The following is a 19,130-nucleotide window of genomic DNA, read 5'->3' as shown; positions in this document are numbered from 1 at the left end:
TGCCTTTTCTAGAAATCAGTTAATATTTTTATGAGGTTTTAGGCTTTTTAAGAAAATGCTTTATCACAAAGCCATTTGTGATCGTACACTGTTGGCACATGCACCATACTTTGACGTAAAGTATACAATTTAAATGGCACGTTATCATCAGATATAACCAAAATTTTTGATAGAAATAAATACGTGGTGGTATTGAATGTGCAATGAGAAATTCAAAAGCAAAAATGTTCTTTAAAGAAAGCCTAAAATTTATGAAAAAACAATTTTATTTTATTATTAGAAAAAAAAAATTAATCTCAATCAATTAATCTTTTGTCTTAGTTTACCCGTGGCATAACAAATAAAGTACAAAGTAAAATTAAGTACTAAACAACACTCTTCTGGAGGTTGAAAGTTCAATTCTCAGTGCAGGTGATACTAAGAATACAACTGCAAATTACTTTAGAATTCTACCTAATTATGGCTGATGGGACAAGAGTCTGCTACCCTTGTGGATTAAATAAAGGGTTCTGTTAGAAATTCCGTACAGATTCCTGAGTTCAACAGAAAAATTACAGAATTCTAACAGATACTCCTAAAGATCTGAGGTTACATCAGCTAAAATGTGAGAATAATGTTCAAAATAATATATATTACTTTTTGCTTGAAATATAATGAAAAATAATAGCTAAGGAATACAGCTATTGAAGAAATACATTTTGCTAGTCAAATAAAGATTGTATCATATATGTATGTTATCATAAAAGAACATATTTTATTTGTAGAAACCAGGTAAATAGATAAATTATATCCATGACAAATATGAACACATTTTTTAATATGACATGTGTAGTAATATTTAAAAACATACTATTTATTACAAATTTTGCAAAAAAAAAAAAAAAAAAATCATCAATTTGTATTGTTGGAATAAGTACCACATGACCAGATGTCTTTTTTTTTTCTATAAAATTATCCAGCTCTATAATAATCAGTTCAAATAACTAAAGAAAAATTTATATAAATTTTCATGATAAAATTGTGCTTCTTTTAGTTTGACTTGACTAATTGCTAGTAAAAGAAAATGTATTCCATTCTTACAGAAAATACTTGAATGTTAAAATTAACACTGGAGATTGTTTTTTTTTTGTTTGTTTTTTTATTTACTAATCTAAATAAAATGAATTCATATTTTACTAGAATTAGGTAAAGTATATATGATAAAAAATATTAGCAGAATTCAACAATTTATTAAAAAATTTTTCACAAAATAAATGGTGAATATTTTACATTTAGGACCCTCCAAAAATTGCTGTTTTTCTATTACATTATTTTTGAGTAAATTTTTTAAAAAAGTAAGCCTTTCCTGCTCATGAGAAATTTTTATGCAGATTAAAATGGATGAGGTGTTTAAATCTTTAAAAAAAAAAAAAAAAAAATGAATACGATCAAATAATTATTTGATTTTTGATAAAATGTGAAATTTTGGTTGATTTCTCTATCATGTAAGACATTACCTGTTTTTGATTTTTTTTTTTTGTGTGTGTTTGTGTTCAGAAAAGTTAGCTATTTTGCTTAAAATAAATATTTCCATGCTAATTCGGCAAAATTATATTAAATTATTTTACAAGTTTGTAACTTTAATTTTTACTATTAAAATTTTTTAAAAATGCTACATTTTGGCCATACAGCACTATTTTTACACTGGATCGTCATTAGAAAAGATAATTGATTTGCTACTGAATATCTTATCTAAGACTTTTTGAGTGTTTGTAAATGTTTTTATAAATTTAATATTTGTAGCATTGGATACTTTTTCAGAGATGTTCTAAAATTCATTTGCTTAATTTTTATTCTATTTTATCTCATTCAATTTTGCAGCACATACTTCTGCTGGAGAGTTTGAAGAATTTGCAGCATTCCAAGCAGCCGGTGGAACATCACCTGTGTGAGTGTGTAAATTATTTTTATAAAATTAATTAAAAAAAAAATTACACAATGATAAATTTTTATATTTACATATATTAAATTTGATGGAGGGGGGGGGGTGAATTCTCAATGTAACAACCCAACCTCAAAATTAATATTTCATCATCCCAAGAACCAGTTAATATCAGTTCAGAACTGCAGGTCTTTTATTATCATTATTGTAAATGACGGCAAAGTTTTAACAACTGTTTACTTCTGACTAGTAGGCCTACCCAGCATTGCCTAAGAGTTATAAAAAACAAAATTGAAATAGAACATCTTTATATTAAAACTATTTCCTTCCTCTCTCTATTTGTTTCTATCTTTCTCTTATTTCCCTCCTCCCCCATCTCCTCAAACTCAGCATATTTCACTCTTGTTTTAATGTGTTGAAAATAAATAATAATTTATTGGAACTTACATTTATTGTTCCTGGAGAATGCCAAGTAGAACAAAACAATGACGTGCTGGATCCCGGGTAATTCTGTCCCTCCCCACATACACATACAATAATATGAAAAGGAATGATGTTGATAATTGCAATACAGAGATTTTCTATACACCACTTACCAAATGTAATACTGTGTAATCTTACATTTATTACTCCTGGAAAATGCCAACTAGAATAAATGGTACTGGTCCATTCCTAATTTCTTGCCCATCCTCTTTCACAATAATATGAAGATAAATTATGTTGATAATGGCAAGAATCAGAAACGATTTCATATATACCACTAACCAAGTATGTTTTCCTTTATGCAATAGTTTAAGAAAAGACAGTAAAGTTCTTTCTTCTGGGCAATGTGCCATGCAAACACACCTGCTCTATCTTGGATATAAAGTACTTATGCCATAAGATATTCCACTTAATGTAATACTGTCTTACTACAATGGTGGTCCTGGATATGACCTAAAACTATATCCGATGGTGAGGGCCCAGCTTGCGGGCTTTGGGGAGTGTGGAGCCACCCTTTAATTGCCATTGCTCCCAGGTCCACTCTGACCCGGAGTGGTAGTACCTGTTAGGGTCCCAACTATGGGTTAAATAGAATCTGACTTAAAAAACAAATATACTCCATTAAAAATCGTTCCTCAAAATAACTAGATTCGGCATTAAATAACCTGAAAAAGGTTGATATGCCGTAAAACAAAAACAACCAACCAACCAACTACTACAATGGTTCCTGAGTAATTCTTCTGAGCAATGCAGCATTTAAATGCACCTGCTGTATAGAATATTGAGCACTTTAGGATTAACATATGCTGAGTTCCAATTGTAATATTTTATTAGTATTATTCTTCCAAAGCAATACCGAGTACCTTTTCTTTTTATACATAACTATAACAAAACAAATTCTTTCTCCTCGTCAATAAAGCATGTAAATACATCTGCTCAAGCTGTGTTTGCAAAGATTGTCTTCAGATGACCAAATAATCTCGATCTCCTACACCTCAGGATAATTTCCAAAGAGGGGATACCAAAATGTTTTTCAGCTCGGTTATGCACCACTTGTGAATAATTCTGGAAGGGCAGATCTATTTGACCATGGCATTGTTTCTCACAAGCCTGTTTGTATTATCAACAGTGACAGCTAAAGTTTTGGTGACATGAAGCATCACCCCTCAAATACTAGCAACAAAGACATTTGTCCATGCGAATTGTGTCCTAATTGTAATCGCATCCTCTATCTACAAGATAGCAAAAGGTGGAGACAACTTCCAACGATGCGTCATCAATTGGAAGTTGATTTGATCAACGACAGAGGTAGGGTTTTTACAGCATGGATACACATACTCAATATCAGCCACCAATCTGCTCTTTATTCCAGAGCACTGCTTATGAAGCCAGTACAATCCTGAATTATGGAGTTATTAGCAATTGCTTTGTTTACTCCACAAGGCTACCTACCAGATTAGTTGTTCATTCAAACTATGCATACAGAATTTTTTTTTTTTTTCATGTTGACATGTAGGATTCATTTTTTCCTTCCACATGGAATTTCCTAAGAAATTTCCTTAGAAATTTCACTGGAGAGTTGGCAATAATGACAAGCTCGTCAATATGAAGAAACTCTCAAGGACAGCTCATCTGAAATTCACGTGAGAGAGCCTCTATCGCAATAATGAAAAGAGGGCTTAGTAGGGTATTATTATTTCTATTACTATTATTTCTTCTGGGCAATTCCGAATACCTTTTCTTGTATAACTAAAGTAACTTTTCTTTATCCTGGACACTGTATCAAACCACAGCTCTTAGTATCTAGTAATTTTCAATGTTTCCAGTGCATTACACCTTAATGAAATCTTTTTTTTTTTTGTGGAGAATATGACTTGTAGAGCACTGCTGAAATTGCTCAAATAAATCAAGAGTATCTTGCAAACACTACTAAAATTACACTTTCCAATTGTCTCCCTTTGAAAAGAAAAGACAAACATGATAAATAGAATCCATAGTCAGTCTACTAATTTTTAAATTGATAAAATCGCCAAACTTTCATGAAAAACACTTTTCTAGCTGAAACCACTATCAATAATTTTCCCCATTCTTTATCTGTGCCTAAATGTAAATTCCATGAACAAAGTTTCTTTCATAGAATGCACACCTTTGGAACTCTCTTCAGTTTCCCTGCTTTCCTTGCTACAATATGATCAAGTCTAACGTAAACAAGTTCTTGATTAGTCATTCCCTTAAGTAATCCAATTTACCACATTCCCACTAACGATTACTACGATATTGTTCCATTGGCTACTTTATACTCATTAACCCTTATCTTAAAATGGCCTCCGGGCCTTGATAAGTAGTGACTCTTTTGTAAAAAAAAAAAAATAAATAAAAATAAATAGTAAAAAAAAAACACTCCAAGGGATTGCATAGAGATACAGAATCCGAGGATGAAAGCAATAAAGAATCATTTCCATGATTCACAGTACTCAAATAAGTTAAGAAAATTCCCAAGTACACTTTCACTCTTCCTAATCAAAAAAGTAATTTCCCAAAAAGTCACAGCCAACACGGTAAAATTAATTGAGAAATGGAACATCGAAATGGAAAGCTGAAAACATGCTATTATAAATGAATTGGTTTCATATATGAAAATTAAAGCCTACCTTCATGAAAGTAGCAATACTAAAAAACATACCATTCAACATTGGATAAGGCATACACGGCTACTTAATCCGGCAGTCAGTTTTTAAATCAGTAATTGGTTTTCTCCTACTTCCATTAAAATAAAAACTATAATACTAGATTTACAATAAAATTTACTTTAAAATGGTATTTTAATATTTTTCTTGTGATTTGCATATTTCAAGACGGAGTAGTGATGACAGATTTCCTGGCAAAGGGTACCACAATTACAGGAGCCTATTATGCTTCACTTTTGAGGAAATTAAGGAAAGTTATCAAAATCAAGAGGCGGGGTAAGATCAGCAAAGGTACCCTCCTCCTGCAGGACAACTCTTCGGTCCACAACTCGCATGTCGCCAGATCAGAAGCACGGGCATGTGGTTATGAAATCCTTCCCCATCCTCCCTACTCTCCTGACCTTGCACCCTCTGACTTTCACTTCTTCCCAGCCATGAAGTTGTTTTTGAAAGGAAAGCGTTTCCCAGATGATGCAGCCTTGATTTCTGGTCGTGTCATGATTGGAGGACCAACCTGGGGTGTTCTACAAAAAACGGTCTCCAGAGCTGCATCAAACGATGGGAGAAATGCATAACTCTGGGTGCTTCCTATGTAGAGAAAGACTAATAACTGTGCCAAGTTTCGTTGCACTGCTGCTATGGGAAGTGGGTCAGGGGCATTACTTATTTCACGCTCCTCGTAGTTTACAAAAATGAAGTATTCATTTTTTTATTTTATTTTAATTATTTAGAAAGCATTACTTAAATTCTTTGAAAAAAAATGACTCCAGTTCTAATGGACTGATTTTAGAAAATTAAAGATCGTATTTCTTTGCTTTTTTAATGCTCTTTTCTATAATGCTTGATTTGAGTTTTGTGGATGTGAAGAAAAAAATGGTCTGGTACTGCTACTAAAGGGGTAATGTATTGTAGAGAATTAACACTGCTGAATAACAAGAAAGCTGAGAAGTCGAAGAGTGAGAGAAGTGAAAATAACTTCAATCAAAATTGATGGGAAAATTTAAAGATAAATTATTTACACCCATTGTACCTAAAGAACTAAAAAATCAAATACAATATAAAAAAAATGGAACAATACATCCGAAACCCCTTAAGATGCTATAATTGTCAAAACTATGAACACCAAGATCGTTCGCTGGTATGTGGAAGATTTTTTTTTTTTTTTTTTAACTTGAAAGGTCATCATTTATGAAGGTGCAAAGGCTATTAGAGGATAAGGATTAAGTATTAGATAGATGGTGAGACAAGATCAGACATGTTAGAATGTAGGTAGATTATCTAAATCAGGGTTTCACAATGGGATCAGGGGGGATGTTACAAGATTTCAGGTGGGCTGTGGCCAAAGTATGGATAGGTATAGGGAGTTCCTGAGATCCTTTATGGAGCAATGAAAGACTGGGAGCTTCTAGTAACATTAGTAGGTGTTTTTCAATTTGTTGTTGATCAACAATCTGCACATTCCTATGATTATTATTTTTATTTTATTGATTCTTGTATTAGTAATGGTATGATATATTAATTGACCCACATGATTTATAGTTGTTACTGCTCCCATTTAATCGAGAGTGTCAAATTTTGTTGAATAAATTATATGAATATTCAATTATTTATTTTCATTTTAATTATGGATTACCACTACTACTAACATTACTATGTAAGGATGTATGTAAGGAGGAGGTGGTAGTAGGTATCAGTGTTGGATGGGGGGGGGGGCGTTTACCAAAAAAAGTTAAGAAACCCTGTTCTGAATGGATGTGAAAAACAAAAAATGTGAATTGTCAAAAAACTAAATGTATCAACTGCCATAGAAATCATGTTGATTCTAGAAACTGTTAAACAGGAACGAAAATAAATAATTTGTTTAAAATATATCAAAAAGATATGCTACATGGAGACAACACAAACAGTAAAAATATGAAATAAGCAGAAATAGAAAAGAAAAATATACCGTTGCAAATAATGAACAAAACTGCTAAAATAACATCAAAGTTAAAGATATCAAAAAACTTAAAGTAGTAATGCTCATTTTACAAAAAACGTTTTAGATATTTCAAGATTTCCAATTAGCAATACACATGAAAAAAATGAAATTACTTAAAATATCTTAATATTGGTTTATGTAGCTTGATGATCTAAGAAAGAATCTTTTCAATTTTTTTAAATCTGATGAAAAATAAGGAAATTATGACTATTTTTATGTCTCACATATTTGGATATTTTTCCCCACTTTAAGACCATATTTGTTTTGTCACATATTTTACACTACTTCTTCAGTAAAAATGTTATATCTGTTAAAACACGATTGAGATTTGCCACATAAATGAGGGGTTCATTCTTTTCGCCAATATTTTCGAAAGTCATCCCCTCTTTTCAATTGACTTATTTAATTTAAACCTTCGCCACTTACGGTTTAGCAATGAATGCAACAACAAAGACGTCACATTTTTTTTCTCATGTTCTTTTCCTCCTTCGCAGTACATGTTCGAGCCTGCCTACTACTACTTTTTTTTTTTTTTTTTTTTTTTTTTTTTTGCTCAACACACTCCTCCACTCACCTGGGTGACGCAGGCACCCAGGCTAGTAAAATATATATGTGAATTGACAAAGTTCTTGGGGTTTTTATCATATTAGTCCGAGTATCAACTCGTGAGGCACTCCCACATTAATGCTATGCTGTTTGGAGATATGTATACATATATATAAGGTTGACAAGAAGGTTCTTGCAGAATTTTTAGTTTTGATTTAAAATGATGTATCAAGTTGACAGTTTTTGCATCTATATTATTTAATTGGAATTCATTATTCAGATGAGTATTAATTTTATTTATTGCGGACTATTATCCTCATCTTTTCTTAGTTGTTTCACGTTTTGGCCAACTATTCCTCCGACCTTCATCAGGTGACGAAAGCCAGAGGAATAGTTGGTCAAAACGTTGTGAAACAACTAAGGAAAGATGAGGATAATAGTCCGCAATAAATAAAATTAATAAAGTTTTTGCAGTTTTTAACTTTTAAATTCAGATAAACATATCTCAACTCAAACAAAAATTTATTTATTTAAATAAGCACCATCAGAATCAACACGATTTTTTGGCAATGCAAAACAAGTGTATTTATGCCAGTAACGTAAATCTTGTGTTCTGGTGGTTGTCTTTTCAATCTCTTTTAAATGGTTGGAAATCGTTGTAGACATTACATCTAATTCAGAAGCAAATTCCTGAACAGTTGTGCATAGCTTGGTTTTAACTAAAGCTCTTAAGTGATCGTAGTCAACACTACACTTATCATCTTCAAGACTCTTATTGCTGCCATGAAATTTCTTAAACCACCATTGTGTTCTGCTATGTGCATCTGTGTTCAGTAGTGATTCCTGGGCCAAACATTTCATTGATATCACGAGCTGTTTCAGCAGCTTTTCGGCCTAGCTTGAAGAAAATTATGCGAGTTTGCTTTTTTTTCCATCTTGTAACGTTCTGAAAACAACAAAGACAAAAAACTTGATAAATGGGTGGCTTACAAATTGAAAAACAACCAAAAGAAACGCTATTATGTAATGTCATCTTCCTTTCTTTTACGCCACAAGAATCACCCGTTTCTTGAAGGGGTTGTGACTTGCAATGAAAAGTGGGTTCCTCATGACAACCAGCAATGCTCAGCTTAGTGGTTGGATGCTGACAAAGCTCCACAACGCTTCTCGAGGCCAGAGTTGCGCCAAAAGAAAGTTGCGCCAAAAGAAAGTCATTGCGATCAGTCTCATCCATTACAGTTTTTTTTAATGCAGACGAAACCACTATGGCAGAGAAGTACTATTAACAAAAGAATGAAATGGGGAGAAGACTGGCGTTGTGGCTTCCTCCCGTTACCCGTTTTTCAGACAAGCATGAGCAGGTGTCCCTGGTTTTTACACTTGTAGCACTGAAGCCCACTAAACCTTCAAGTTAGTGAGCGCGACGAGAGACAATCACTGGCCAAATGGTTGAGCCCACCACACTTGTAGCAGCTTGTAACTCTGCTCAGGTCCTGAGATCCACCCTGTGATGGCTGTATGGCTGCCGCGCGGTCTACAGTCTCTGGGTTCTTTTTAGTATCACCCGTGCCTGCGCTTATACTTCTGCGATGTCTACTTGGGACGAGGCTCAGAATAGATCTTCCACACTAACTGGCAATCCTGCAATAAATGCGCACACCAGGCCTTTGTCTGACATTCCCCCGAACAGGACCACAAGCTTCTTCATGTCTGCCAGATAAACATCAACTGCCTCCCCAAAATACATTTAATAAATTAAAATCAGTAATTTATAGTAAACGATAAGGAGATAATATAGTATACTTTTAAAGTGGAATAGCGTCCCCTGCACAAAAAAAAACAAGCGTAACAAAAAATTAAAAGATCTTTCATTAATGAAAATAAATGGCTAATTAGTTCTAACTAAATTCTCTTAATTAATAGAAGTCTGTTTAAACATAGAAATATTTATTCGATGTAATAATTAGGTCAAGACCAAACATATTTAGATTTTCTTCTGTTAAATAAATCTCAAACATCTGTGTGTATGTGTTCGTACGTCTGTTAAAAACTTGTCATTCACATTGAACACGGCATTGTTAGAGTGATCTCTCGGACAAAAAATTGGAAACAAAACGTACATTATTTTGTGTAGAAATGTTTTGTAAAGGGAAGGTCAGATAAAAACCTTGCTTTCGATGCAGTTTGCAAACCATGCATTTACTAACAGTTATGTTTTTCTGTTTTAAATAGCTACATATGTGACGTTATAACATCAATTTTTAAAAATTAAATTTTTTTTTTTTTTTTTTTTTTTTTTTGCTTACAAAATTTTGTTTTCAGTTTCGCTGATGCCACCCCAAAAAAAGTTTTTTTTATATCTGGCAATGATAGAGGATTTGAATTTGAATGTGCATGACTTGTTTACTGTTGTGATGGCAAGTCGATGCAATTTTGTGATTAGTGTCCCTAATTTTTCGGTACGTCTGTTTTTTTTCATTTTCATGCAAGGGATGCTAATAGTGTTGTAGTCTGTGTTTCCTCATGGAGTACTCTTGGTAAATATAGATTTTTCTGAATATCAAGATATTGACCAAAGAAAATATATTTTTGAATGTTATTTAAGTACTTTTAACTTATGGTGCTAGAACAAAAACCTTCATTATCTCCATTAGACCATTCTGTTTAGTATAAAATAGTTTTTGTTACATTTACTTTTTACAAATTTATTTTCTTTTTAACTCCATTCTCTGTTTCGTTTTACTCTTTTTTTATTCATAATATATATGTTGCAGTGAATACCCCTAGTCACCACAAGAACGTAACACATCTTAAAGCAGATAACCATTTTTTTTTTTCCTTTTTACTATGTCAGATAAATTATGCATGTTCTTTTTGGGGAAGTTCTACTGTTTTTAGGCTATCACATATCATTTTATGACTTTGCCACTTAGTGTTAATGGTAAAAAGATTAGTTTCTCTTAAAAAGTTAGAATGGTCTGTAAATGAAATCATTTTATGCTACATTTGTACACCATTAATATGTACATGAAATATTAATTTCTAAAATATTTTTCTTTCTGCCAAATCTTTCAATGTATTCACTTTTTCTACTTTTCGTTTAAAATAATTACTTTGAAAAAAATCATACAAGGTGCAGAAAGTGTCCATCTACAAATTTATCAAAATTAAATCACTTAAAAGCATTATCAAAATTAAATCACTTAAAAGCATTATCAAAATTAAATCACTTAAAAGCATTATCAAAATTAAATCACTTAAAAGCATTATCAAAATTAAATCACTTAAAAGCATTATCAAAATTAAATCACTTAAAAGCATTATCAAAATTAAATCACTTAAAAGCATTATCAAAATTAAATCACTTAAAAGCATTATCCAAATTAAATCACATAAAAGCATTATCCAAATTAAATTACATAAAAGCATTATCCAAATTAAATTACATAAAAGCATTATCCAAATTAAATCACATAAAAGCATTATCAAAATTAAATCCCTTAAAAGCATTATCAAAATTAAATCCCTTAAAAGCATTATCAAAATTAAACCACTTAAAAGCATTGAAATTACGAAAATTGCTGATTGATAATTTATAGTTATTTCATGCTATTAAAATTGTGATTGAAGGAGATGAGATTTTCATATATATTATTAATATTGCTGTTTAAAATGAAAAAACAATTCTATTCACTCTCACTGAAAGTAGTAGCGCTCGTGTGTGTGTGTCTACAACTCTTCTACAGCCCAAACTAATCATGACAAAACCTGGCATGAGATGGTACCCCCACCTAGGGATGGTGCACACGATTTTTTAAGGTTACAGTCATGGTCATAACCTATGTATTTATACTCCCTACAGCCCACACCACTGAAATGACCAAACCTGACATGAGGATGGTCTCCGTCCTAGAGATGGTACATGCTATTTTTCAAAGTCAAGGTCAAATGTTAAGGCTGGGACTTTGTGAGTATAATAGATCAAGTCCTGATCTAGAAAAATGCAGAAAGTAAAATGAACAAGAAAATGGGAGATGTTATTTTACCAATATGAAATTGAAAATTGGTTTTGTCTTTGTTTACATATTTTCTTTTTGCTGGACGCCGACATATTCATTTTAGTGATTGTTTGATTATAAGCAAGTAAATAAAAGATGTATTCTGATTGGCTACTTTTTGTATGCACTTAACTCAAAAGTTGGGATTTAATTTGAAGATTAAAATTCAAATTATAAATTAATGCACAAAAATCTTGCATGTGAAAAATTTTGCATGGTTTCTTATAATGTTATACTCATTTTATCCAAAAAATAATTCCCACCTCTTTTACATATTAAGTGATAATTTTCACCTTGGGCCGACAGTCTAAAAACTTAAATACACATATTCTAGATTTAACCATTATTAACATTATCTTAGATTATAAATGTTAACTATTTATAATAAATAAAAAAAATATTTTAGTGTTAATCATAACAATATGACGTCATTTATATTAATGCGTTGGTAAAGCGTGAATGACTCTGCATTAAAATCAAAGATGACATAAATAAAAAACACAATTGCAATTATTCTTCCGATTTTTTTTTATTTATTTATTTATGTAATCATACTCATATTTTTTTTAAGTTAATGAGTCTGGGCGGAAAATATTAAGAATTGACATAATAATTGTTTGTTTCTGTACTACAAAACAGGTGCTATCAAGAATGAAACATTTTAACATTTGAAAGAATTAAATGGTAAGATGAACAACATCTTGGAATTTGGAATATAGACTTTTATTTATTTATATATATATAGATATATGTCTGTTTTCTATCCTAAATTCAATGCAAGTATACACAATATAGAAACTATGCATAAAAAGAATTAAGCTTAATAGTTAAATTAAACCAAACATCTAATAAGAAATCATGAAAAATGAATAATTAATCAATGCCCGTTTTTCAAAGGAATATACAAATTAGTTAACTTTCATGTAGTTGCTCGCATATCCATGACCGAGTATATTAAGAAGTTTGTTTTAACAATTTTTAAATAGAAAAAGTAAGAAAAAGTAGGTTTTTAATATCAATACCAGTGAGAAAAAAAAATCAACTTTATAGGTGTATAGATTAGAATCGATAATTTAGAACAGAATCAGTAATTGTATTGGAATCATTCTATTCCTGTGCATTAGTGTACCATGTATAAACAAATTAACTCTGCTATCAATTTATATAAATACTGTACATACTTAGAATGCTGAACACAGTTGAATCTATCATTAATACATGTAGTTAAAGGAAGATTTTAACAAATTTTATAGTTGATTTATAGTTCTAGATTTCAACTACATTGGTGTTATGAGTTCGCGCTAACATTTGAAGTTTAAAAAATATGAAATAAAAATCCAACATGAAAGTCAAAGGCATCTAATAAATGCTGCTTCAACTACCGTGATATCAGCTTGATTGATTTATCTGCTAAAATATTTGCTTTGATTCTTCTAAGACAATTTCAATCAGAGCAAGGTCGAATTTGGGCAAGATCTGAATCAACAAAGGACATTCTTTTCATTGATTTTGGTGCTGTTGACTGTTGCAGTATCTCGGATGTTATACAAGTAGATTGCATTCCGCCTAAACTTCTTTTTAAAGCATACTACTGCTTAACACAATTCTGCATATGTATGCATGGTGAGGTTTCAAAACCCTTCAAAATACGATCTGGCATTTGTCAAGACTTTTTAGTTACAACTAGGTTATGCCTTAAAGTTGTTACTCTTGATCGTAACTTTGCCATCAAGGTCTTAGAATATGCAAATGATGTTGTGCTACTCATTAAAAATTTGCTAATGTCCAATCTGATCTTAATGAACTTGTTGCAATACAGATTGGAGTGAAAAATGCCTCAAAGACAAAAATAATTGCTGCTGAAAGACAAAACACTTATCTTCAATGGTGATGTTCTTTAAGAAATGGAGATTTTCAAATATGTTAGTGCCATCATCATCACAACCACAGGCAGTGGTGTTGAAAAGTTATCTTCCACTTTTATTGCCATAAAGGATTCACTGCCATAAAGGATTGTTTGCGCTAGCACTTAGCAAATCCTTACTTTGATCTTGCTCCTTATTTCTGATCTTGATAATGAGCCAGGAATTGAGTCAGCAGAAGGCATTACATGCAAAGTTAATTCCTTTAAAGTCTCTTTACAATTTCCAGGTTCAAAGAATGATAAATTTGACCTTTCCCCCCCCCTTAACTCTTTAACTCATTTAAGTATTTTTTTACTTAAATGGTAAAAGGAGATGGATTCCTGCATTGTGAATTATCAGTAAACTCAAAGAACTTTAAATTCATTACCTTTTATTTCTTTATCGTCTCACCTTTCAAAATATTTTACATTTCATGTACAGCTAAAAAATTTTAAAAAAAGTACATATATGTACCTTTCGGATACATAGAAAATGTCTAAACTGGTTCATATAACGACTAAAACAATAATGCAATTTTTGCCATTTTATACACACATGGAATTTCAGAATATTTCTATTTTCATACATTTTCATTCTGTCACTCTTAAATCTAAATCTTCCAAATAAGCAATTAGATGCTAAAATTGGTAATACCACACCATTATTTATTGATTTTTAGATCGAATAAACTCCAATCAAGCATTTTTGAAAAGAGCATAAAAATCAAAGAAATAATATCTTTAGTTTTTTTAAAATCGGACCATTAGAACTGGAGTTATGACCATTCAAAGTATCAAAAAATGTGTGGTTCACTGAACATTTTATCTTAAGTCCGTCCTATTCAAATGCATATAAGCTTGTGATTGAAAACGGTAGGCAATTTGACAATTTACAGACTAACCCATCTTTAAAAAGTTGTATCTTCAGATCTTTTTAAGATATTATGATGAAATTTTTTAACATGTTACCATAACATGAAGGTCTGGATTGCTCTGTTGATGGCCATCTCACTTGGTGATTTACATACTAATTAGTAGTGATGGGACGATGCCAAAATTTTTCCCGATTCCGATTCCGTTCAAAATTTCCGATTCCGATCCGATTCCCGATTCCGATTCTTGTAAAATTTATACATATTTAATTAGAGATTTTTTTTGTTTGTTTTTTCGTAAATTTTCAAATTATTACATAAACCCCTGGTTAATGTCCGCGTATATTTTATCTCAAATGTTTGCCTTGTAATTGATTAAAAATTGTAACACAACAAAACATTTATTTTGATTTTAAAACAAAGCTATATTGTACCAGTTCGTATTTACTGTATAACATGCTACTTACATGAATAGTGGAAAATATTCGAAGATTGGTAGGCAAAATAAGAAAACGATGTAAGAACAATATATTTAACAACGCCACTTAGCAAAGCCACATCTCATTGTTACGAACGAATTTCTAAATAATAATATTACTATTATGAAAACCATTTTTAACGTGAGATTGCGTGAGCTTTCTGTGCTTTCTCTTGCAGCTAAATCCCTATTCCAAAATGAAATATTACTTTTATAGATTACGTGTTAGAACATTTTTTTAATTGGCGGAAAGAAAAGCGATCATTTAGAATTTAGAGTGTAAGATCAGTTTCGAATATAAATTTAACGTAAAATGATCATCATTTCTGGCCATCCTCATTCTTTATGGATATTAACTAAAGTGTTTCCCACTAAATTAAGTTCGGTTTGCAACGTTGTAAAACCATGTGTAATCGCTTAAAAAGTAGACACCCTATCCCCAATAAGCGCACATAATTTAAAATTGGTAACACACTACAGCTCATGTTATGTTATATTTATTTGTGAAACTGACCGTCTATTTTAAATTCCTAATCGTTTTATATTAGTGTTGTGTCGATCAATCGGAATCGGGAATCGGATAAATCGGTAATTTTGGGGGTATCGGAATCGGTATTGGAATCGGAAAAATTTGTGCCTAATTTCCGATTCCCAAATCGATTCTTTTAATATTTTTAAAAAGTTCATTTTCAATTGTTTGTACCGATTATAAATATTTCTTTCTTTTAAACTATTAGTAAAACTAAAGAAGATCTAAACTTATTTTATATGCGTAAAATAAACAAAACAAAAATTGAAACTTTGCGAAAATTCGCTAGGTAACCTTTAGAAGAATGCAGTTTATTTTCAAAGTAGCGAAAGAATTGTCTAAAATTAAAGAAATATTTTGCCCAGAAAAATAATATCAAACATTATTGCTAATTAAATGAAAAGTAGAATATAAAAGTGTTGGGTTTTGTCGGTATGTTTGCTGCTCCCTCACTCGGCAATCGGTATTGACAAATGTGAGGAGGGGGGATCGAATAAAGTGATAAAAAAAGTGATACATAACTGATAAAAAAACAATTTTGAGTGAAAAAAAATTTTCAAAAGTTTTCAGAAAAATGACTAAGTTCAACTTTTGCTCCACACCCAATATTAGCCCTAAAACCTCCAGGGCTTGTGACTCTGATTTTTCCCAGGGTCAGTGATACTTCCATCAGGTGTATATCAGGTATGCCCATGGTTTTGCCAAGTTTCAGAAAAATCTAATGAATGGATGAAAAGTTATTCTGAAAAATATGTCAATTTTGTCTATTTAGAGTCATTTTGAGGTATTTTTTTACCTCTTTTGCCCCCATGGGGGAGCTGATTACTTGTAAAAATGGACAAACGGCTATGTAAATTTGAGTTCAGCACCATAAAAAAACACTAAATAGAGATACATAATCACATTTTAGACAAATATGAAAAAAAGAGCCTAAAAAGGGGGTGGTTTTTAGCCCTAAAAGTTCCCCGGGGGGGGGGGGGGGGCAAACCAGAGTTTTGCCAGGGTCAGCGATACTGAATTTACATTTGCAACAATTGCCTTCACATTTTGGACAAGTTTCAGTAAAATCTAATGGACGGGAAAAAAGTTATGGGGCCAAAAGTGTCATTTTTGCCATTTTGGGCATTTTTGACCCCTTTTCAGCCCCTGGGGGAGCAACGAGAGTTTTCTTAAAACAAAACTCGATGTTGTGCACATCTACGTATTGGAGTACAACTTGTGGCAAAATTTCAGAAAAAAGTAATGGACGGTTATCCGGGAATCATCCGGACGAACGAACGAACGCCACTGAAAACTATAGTCCCTCTCCGATAAATCGGGGGGACCAACAAGGAATGGGCAAAATTGTGAAAAGGCTTGGCCTTTGATTTAATTTGAAATATGCTTCCAGTGTGATTTTCTTTGATTCTGCCGGTATTGTTTATGTTTATACTTAAGGATTGCTACGACGGCGCCAATGCCGTCTGAAGCCGAGGCCTCCGTGAGATATATATATATATATATATATATATATATATCACGGAGGCCTCGCTGAAGCCCGCCAATCTCACTCAAAAGTTGAGTTGAAAGTATTATGGGGTAATTAACACCTTCGATGCCGTTGGTTTCAACAACAATACTTTTTCACACCCACTTGCCAAATTTCTCAAGGAGTTTAATATGAAAAGATTTCAAACGAATAGTTTTATTTTATTTTCCTGGAGCCACATTGTCTGACACCGTCGCATTTTTCTCGGGTTTCGGAAAAGTTAAAAATATACATGAATATCTCACAATGAATTTATCAAAGTCTGGATAAAATAGATAAAGAGAAAACATTTAGAAATTTTTCAGATTGAAAAAGAAATTATATTTACATTTAAAAGTCCCCCCTCATTGAAATTCTACTTTTGGACGATATTTGTAAACCCACTAAAAACCAAATTATTTTTAGATCTAGGATGAAGCTCTAAACTGTCTTCACGTATTAAAAAAGGGTGCTTGTGCAGTTTACACTATGTTAAAAAACGAAAAATAAAAAAAAATATATATTCTACGTACTCGTTATGGAATGAAGTTCTCATAAAAAAATCACGTAATTTCATCAAATAGTTTTTATTTTATGCCGTAAAAACGATTTGGGAAATTCGGAATCTTCCTAAAAAAACTGCGATAATTAGTCAAGGGAGCGTAAAACAAAAACTATTTAATGAAATTACGTGATTTTGTTATGAGAACTTCATTCTATAACGAGTACGTAGATCTATAGGGTTTAGTTTTACTAATAGTTTAAAAGAAATAAATATTTATAATCGGTACAAGCAATTGAAAATTAACTTTTGAAAAATATTCAAAGAATCGATTTTGGAATCGGAAATTATACACAAATTTTTCCGATTCCGATTCCCCGAAAATTACCAATTTAACCGATTCCCGATTCCGATTCATCGGCACAACACTACTAATTAGCATACTAATTAGCATATTTCAGTTTCATTTTAATGGCTTTAAGTAGAAACATCATAAAAACAACTAAGAAAAATGGTAAATAAGGATATGAAGTATTATTCTGATGGACATTATCATTTGTCATTTTCACATCATGAGATGACCACCACAAAAAGATTCAAAGAAATGTGGCGAAAATTGTGGGAACGCAGGCTTACCTCTTAAACGGCCTCGATGTGCGCTTTGCTGACGCAGCGTTATGATGCTGAAAAGGGTCCAAGATAGCGCCTGTGGACTTATATAACAATGCAGTCTCGCAGAATCTCATGTGCTCTCGCGCACATATGCAAATACATTTGGGGGATTCTGTTTTTTATAAAAACAGGCCACCGGAGCAGATTTGGGGGGGGGGGCGTGAAAACGAGTCTACGGAAAGTACTGACGGACGACACTGCAATGAGCTGAGGTTTTGTGTACTCTTTTTTTCTTTGCAACAACAAGCTATCTCGGCATGCATTTTTTACCATAGACAGATTCAACCTGAAGCTGATACCAGAGTTTGACGGGTCCCCAGCTGGTCCTTCGGTTGTTGAATGGCTGGAGAAGGCCGAGTGTGTTTGTCGGTTGTGCAAAATTAAGGATTCAGCTATGGTCATCCCATTGAGGCTTACTAAGGGGGCTTATGCCGTGTACCAGCAGCTCGGGGATGAGGCGACAATGGAGCAGATAAAACAAGCGTTGTACGGAGCATTCAATGCGGACCTTTTTGTTGCCTGGAGGCAATTCTCTGAACGCCGGCTGGTCGACCTGAAGAAGCTTGCTGCTTCCTTTGGCGGTGCAAGCGACTGAATATTGGCATGCGCCATTTTGTCTGGGCTCCTGGATGACACCAGTCGGCTGTTGCGGGCGTTGTCGATGCTCAATTAACTTGGGTTGGAGGAGTTGTTGGCTAGAGCCCGAAACAACCCAAAGGTCGATGTGGAGCAGGTCTCGGCAGCACCCTCCCCAAAGTAACACTGAACAAGACGCTTCCTGTAGTGACAGTGCGAGTTGATCGGTGTAGGCGCTCAGCGCTAGTTGACACCGGATGCACTCAAACTCTCATACACAGGAAATGTTGCACCGCATGGACAAAACAGAAGGTCCCAGTATTAACCATTGGCGGAGGCTCGCTATGTGTTGTGGAGTGAGCATTGTCCATATGAGCATTGGCAATGCCACCCGGTGGCTGTGAAGGCGTTGGTG

General features: G+C 32.7%; 1 protein-coding gene across 7 annotated transcripts in view; it reads left to right on the top strand.

The window, feature by feature from the left end:
- Positions 1–19,130, top strand: part of LOC145283792 (clathrin interactor 1-like) — a 546,043-nt gene that overhangs the window by 346,558 nt on the left and 180,355 nt on the right. For all 7 annotated transcript variants that reach the window (XM_080132873.1, XM_080132871.1, XM_080132868.1 and 4 more), the window contains one exon: positions 1,861–1,927. In XM_080132873.1, the coding sequence (XP_079988999.1) occupies positions 1,861–1,927 (67 nt within the window). The remainder of the gene's footprint in view (positions 1–1,860; positions 1,928–19,130) is intronic.

The sequence above is a fragment of the Euprymna scolopes genome, chromosome 8, assembly GCF_053919585.1.
Source record: "Euprymna scolopes isolate OS-2025 chromosome 8, ASM5391958v1, whole genome shotgun sequence".
Taxonomy (NCBI): Eukaryota; Metazoa; Mollusca; class Cephalopoda; order Sepiida; family Sepiolidae; genus Euprymna; species Euprymna scolopes.
This window is presented reverse-complemented; position numbering and strand designations above follow the sequence as displayed.